Source organism: Montipora foliosa, chromosome 9, assembly GCF_036669935.1.
Source record: "Montipora foliosa isolate CH-2021 chromosome 9, ASM3666993v2, whole genome shotgun sequence".
Taxonomy (NCBI): domain Eukaryota; kingdom Metazoa; phylum Cnidaria; class Anthozoa; order Scleractinia; family Acroporidae; genus Montipora; species Montipora foliosa.
The window spans coordinates 32,764,881-32,769,880 of record NC_090877.1 but is presented as its reverse complement, the minus strand read 5'-3'; the positions used below and the strand labels follow the sequence as shown (position 1 = coordinate 32,769,880).

The 5,000-nt window shown below is 41.1% G+C and overlaps 1 protein-coding gene across 1 annotated transcript in view; it reads left to right on the top strand.

Moving 5' to 3' along the window:
• Positions 1–4,195, top strand: part of LOC137971173 (tetratricopeptide repeat protein 28-like) — a 26,093-nt gene extending 21,898 nt beyond the window's left edge. Inside the window, exons 5-7 of the mRNA XM_068817935.1 lie at positions 1–360; positions 481–2,191; positions 2,669–4,195. The exon at positions 1–360 is cut by the window's left edge and continues 951 nt beyond it. Coding sequence (XP_068674036.1) covers positions 1–360; positions 481–2,191; positions 2,669–2,688 — 2,091 coding nt within the window. The 3' untranslated portion in view covers positions 2,689–4,195. The remainder of the gene's footprint in view (positions 361–480; positions 2,192–2,668) is intronic.
• Positions 4,196–5,000: the final 805 nt, after the last annotated feature.

Below are 5,000 nucleotides of genomic sequence, written 5' to 3'. Positions count from 1 at the left end.
GTAGGGGACAGGGCCGGAGAAGGAGGAGCTTATGGCAATCTCGGCAGTGCTTTTCAAAGTCTTGGTAATTTCAAGCAAGCCATAGAGTACCACCATCAACATCTTAGTATTGCGAAAGAGGTAGGGGACAGGGCCGGAGAAGGAAGAGCTTATGGCAATCTCGGCAACGCTTATAAAAGTCTTGGTAATTTCAAGCAAGCCATAGAGTTCCACCATCAACATCTTAGTATTGCAAAAGAGGTAGGGGACAGGGCCGGAGAAGGAGCAGCTTATGGCCATCTCGGCAACGCTTATCAAAGTCTTGGTAATTTCAAGCAAGCCATAGAGTACCACCATCAAGATCTTAGTATTGCAAAAGAGGTAGGGGACAGGGCCGGAGAAGAAAGAGCTTATTGCAATCTCGGCAACGCTTATGAAAGTCTTGGTAATTTCAAGCAAGCCATAGAGTACCACCAACAATGTCTTAGTATTGCGAAAGAGGTAGGGGACAGGGCCGGAGAAGGAACAGCTTATGGCAATCTCGGCAGTGCTTTTCGAAGTCTTGGTAATCTCAAGCAAGTCATAGAGTACCACCATCAACATCTTAGTATTGCGAAAGAGGTAGGGGACAGGGCCGGAGAAGGAAGAGCTTATGGCAATCTCGGCATCGCTTATCAAAGTCTTGGTAATTTCAAGCAAGCTATAGAGTACTACCATCAATCTCTTAGTATTTGCAAGGAAACAGAGGACCCAATAGGGCTGGCAATCACATGTTATCATATTGGTCTGGTTCATGATTTTTTTGGCTCCTTGAGCAAAGCTCTTAATTATTATCGTCTAAGCATTTATTATTTTGATGAAGTTAGGCGTCTTCTTTGCTCAGAGGATGCATGGAAAATAAGCTTTCGTGACACAAAGGGGTTTACGTACACGGCTGTATGGACAGCACTCTTGAAGAATGGAGAGGTTGATGAAGCTTTATATGCTGCTGAGCAAGGACGAGCACAGGCTTTAGCAGACATTTTAAAGATGCAATACAGCGTTGATGAAAAACCTTCGATGAAGGTAACTATCTCTTTGGTTATGAAAGATCTACCTTCACAAACTGTTTTCACAGCACTTAAAGGGAACGTGATCAGCTTCTGGTTGCTAAGAGATGATATCGGGATAAATTTTAGACAAAAGAAAATCGAAAATGGAAGTGCCAAGTCTCTGATGAAAAGTACTCTTGAACAGATCAATGCAGGGACCGTTTTGCGATGCGAGAATCGTTCACTTGAAAGACAACACAGTGACTTCTCGCGCAGTAGGGAAGGTGTTGAAGAAACCTTTCAGTCCTTGAGCTTCTCTGTGCACTCTTTGCAGCCCTTGTATGATGTCCTAGTCAGTCCTATAGCAGACTTGATCCAGGGTGATGACTTAGTGTTTGTTCCTGATGGACACTTTTGCCTGGCTCCTTTTTCTGCAATGAGTGACTCTGTCAGGATCCGTGCAATTCCCTCGCTGACTGCTTTAAAATTGATCACTATGGCACCTGACAACTTCCAAAGTAAGAACGAAGCGCTGCTTGTAGGCGATCCGTGCTTGAGCGAAGTCACTTACGGCACTGGTGAACCCATGTATGGACAGCTGCCGTGTGCAAAAAAAGAGGTGGATATAATTGGAGAACTTCTGCAGACCGTGCCTCTTACAGGAAAAAATGCAACCAAAGCTGAGGTGCTGAAAAGAATGAAGTCAGTTGCCTTAATCCACATTGCTGCACATGGGGATGACGGATCTGGAGAAATTGCTTTGGCCCCAAATCCCGAACGCACATCCCAGATCCCCAAAGAGGAAGATTACATGTTATCGTTGAGCGATGTTCAAGCAGTTCGCCTTCAGGCAAGACTGGTTGTGCTTAGTTCCTGTCATAGTGGCCAGGGAGAGGTAAAATCTGAGGGTATTGTGGGAATAGCCAGGGCTTTCCTGTGTGCTGGTGCCCGGTCTGTTCTGGTGTCACTCTGGGCAATCGACGACGAAGCGACCTGGATGTTCATGGAGAGTTTCTACCAACACTTGGCAGATAGAAAAAGTGCAAGTACAGCTCTTCACCATGCTATGAAATCTCTTCGGGAGACAAAGAATTACTCGGCCATAAAATACTGGGCGCCATTTGTGCTAATTGGCGATGATGTCACCTTTGAATTTGGGGAGCTCGAACACGAAAAGAATGGTAAGTGCTATTTAAATATAACTTTAATGACTGAATCGCTGTACTTTGTACATGATTTTAATCAGGAAGTTGTCGAAAGGAGCAGGTACGTTCTTCACATAGAAATGGCTTTAAAAACGGTTGCCAGAGTGGTTATTTTTACTCGAACTGCTTTGGCTAATACCTGAATTAAATAATGTCTGCATTCACCGAGTCAGCCACTTCAGCTTCCTGTTTGAGCCCGTGTTATGATGGACTGACTGTGAAACTGATCGGTGATTGTCGATTGCTTATGTCAAGTGAAGTGAGTTATTGAGGTCTTCAAGTCTACATGTCAAAGTAACAGTGAATAGGAATTGTTGCTCTTAACTCTAGCACAAACAGTTAAATGAATGAATTAACATAATTTTTATATTCTTTACTTGTCAATCAGAACGAAATTCGTTATTGCCATTTAACCCACTTGTTGTTTTTTTCTTCCTTGTTTTGTTTTTTCAGAAACGATGTCCAAAACGTGAAAAACTTACTTGGACTGTGATTCGTCGATATCTTATTTTCCTTTCTTCGATTATATAAATTATTGAAAACAATTCAATCATTGATACCTCAGTAGCAGTCAGACACAAGATATCATTCCAATTATAGTTAAAGTACCATGAGATTTCAGTAGTATCACGATACTGTCCAAGTCCTTACATTTGTGCCTTGTTTCGTAAGCATCTACTCCAGGGTTAGTTAATGACTTGATAGAAATCAGGGACTTGGCAAAACGGTTTGTTTCCATAACTGAGGATCTAGCCGTCGTGTTATTTTGGCCCTTGAAAATAACTCCAAGCTTTTGCGGTATGTTTCTCAGGTGACATGCATACTCTTTAGCTTGCTATACCAACTTTCCATTTACAATATCATTAAGTGACAGTTTCGGGGAATGTGTATTTTCTGTATTTCTGTAAGGTTGGCCAAAGCTAAATAAGCAAATTAATTGTTTTGGGAGGCATATGTCTATAAGCTAAAAAACAACCTAGGAAAGTAGAAATGTTTGGAAATTACAAAAATTTCAATGTAACATTCACGTTTAAATGGTATGGAAATTCCTGGAAAAAAACGTTTTATTCCCAAAGGGTTTGAGTCGGGCACAGCCGATTTGTTTATTGTTTATTTTCCCGCAAAAATTGGTTCAAAAACAGACACTTTTCTGACGCTGATGAGGACTAGGACAATTTGGGTAAATCTAACTCTTGGGTGAAGGACTCTTGCTAGGGCCTAGTACAAAACAAATGGAAAGTTCTTTACTTAAAGTAAAAAGTTGTACATGTTGATTTTGTGATATTTTGTCATAGAAGGGCTGGACCAATGCAAAATAATTCAATGAAATGGTCGATTTCTTAAAAGTACTAGAAGGTAAAAAGGTGTGTGGTGTAAAAGTTGCCTGATCTCTTAACTAATTGTGTGCATTTTAAACCCCTGGGGAGGTGGGACTTTGCCCATGCATATGCTTGTGGAAATTTATTGAATTTTAAAAAGGGTATGACTACCCGACTCACATCATTTCATACCATTTCGCACCATTGCAAACGTTGGTCAGTAACTCGTGAGTTGACAAAGGTATTAAAAGGGAAGCATTCCATCCTTTCTCCATGTTAAAACTGACAGCAGGATGGGCACCCACCTCCTAAACCGAGCACCCCAAATCGAGAGTAAGGTCTAAGGTCTACTTCTCCACTAGTCACGTCGACCACGGCTGAACGTGCAAACAGATTCAATCCGCGCTAAAGTCTTTGTCTAGCTCTCCTCCACTTATGCAAATTTGGAGTATTTTGTACCTGTTATGAATGGTCATCACTTCTTTCCATCCCTCAAACTGACATTTCCCTTTTTATTCAACTTATACGACGTACAGTCTACTTAAATCTACTTCAACGAAACAAAGATTTTAAACAAGCTGAGAAGATTCACAATAGGCGAGGCAAAGAGTTGAACCCGGATCGATGGCTTCACCTTGCAGTTTCCGATATCCACTAGACTAACGAGACAACCTCCCGGAAAATCAAATTTTTTTAGAGTATTGAAATAGTAGTACCCAGCGAAACAATTGAAAGTTAACCGTCTTCAGTGCGGCATAGCTTAGAAACGCTATTTTTTGTTCAACTAAAGCTGTCATTCTGCTTGTTTTCATTCTTTTTAGAGCGGTAAGCTTGTCAATATAAACATGGCATAATGCGTCGTGTAATTGTTACGAAATGTCCAATATCAGTTTGAGGGATGGAAATTAGTGTTGACCGTTATGAACTCGCATGTTCATTTCCAACTCCTTGATAATGGCGTCATGAGGTCGCCGAAACGTCGGAAGTTTAGCTTTTTATCGCTAGTTTTTACATAGAGGATATTACATGGTGGCGAGAAGATATGAATTTTATGTTGTCGTGGCTCCTTTTAATGCTAGAGACTTGTCCTAACAGATGGCAATAGTGGGAGTTTAGGAGTGGTAACCTCCAATTTAAGATCACCGCTTCTTGACTATTAACAATTTAAGAAATAGAGGACGTTTTCCGTGCTTCCATAGCTTCATCTAAACACGAGGGGGAGTTGGGAGAATTCGAGACAGTTATGCAAACCCGAGCCGCAGTCGAGGGTTTGCACATCATGGAAACACGGAAAAAAGTCCTGTATTGCTTTTATAAAACATTCCTTAAAGATGATTCCAAAAATGATGGAAAATGCTTTTTTTTTTTACTTCTTGATTCAAACAGATTTTTTTTATATACGCTCATATTTCCTACCAGCCAATCAAGACGCGCGTCTGGCTACATAACCAATCAAAATTTGTGTG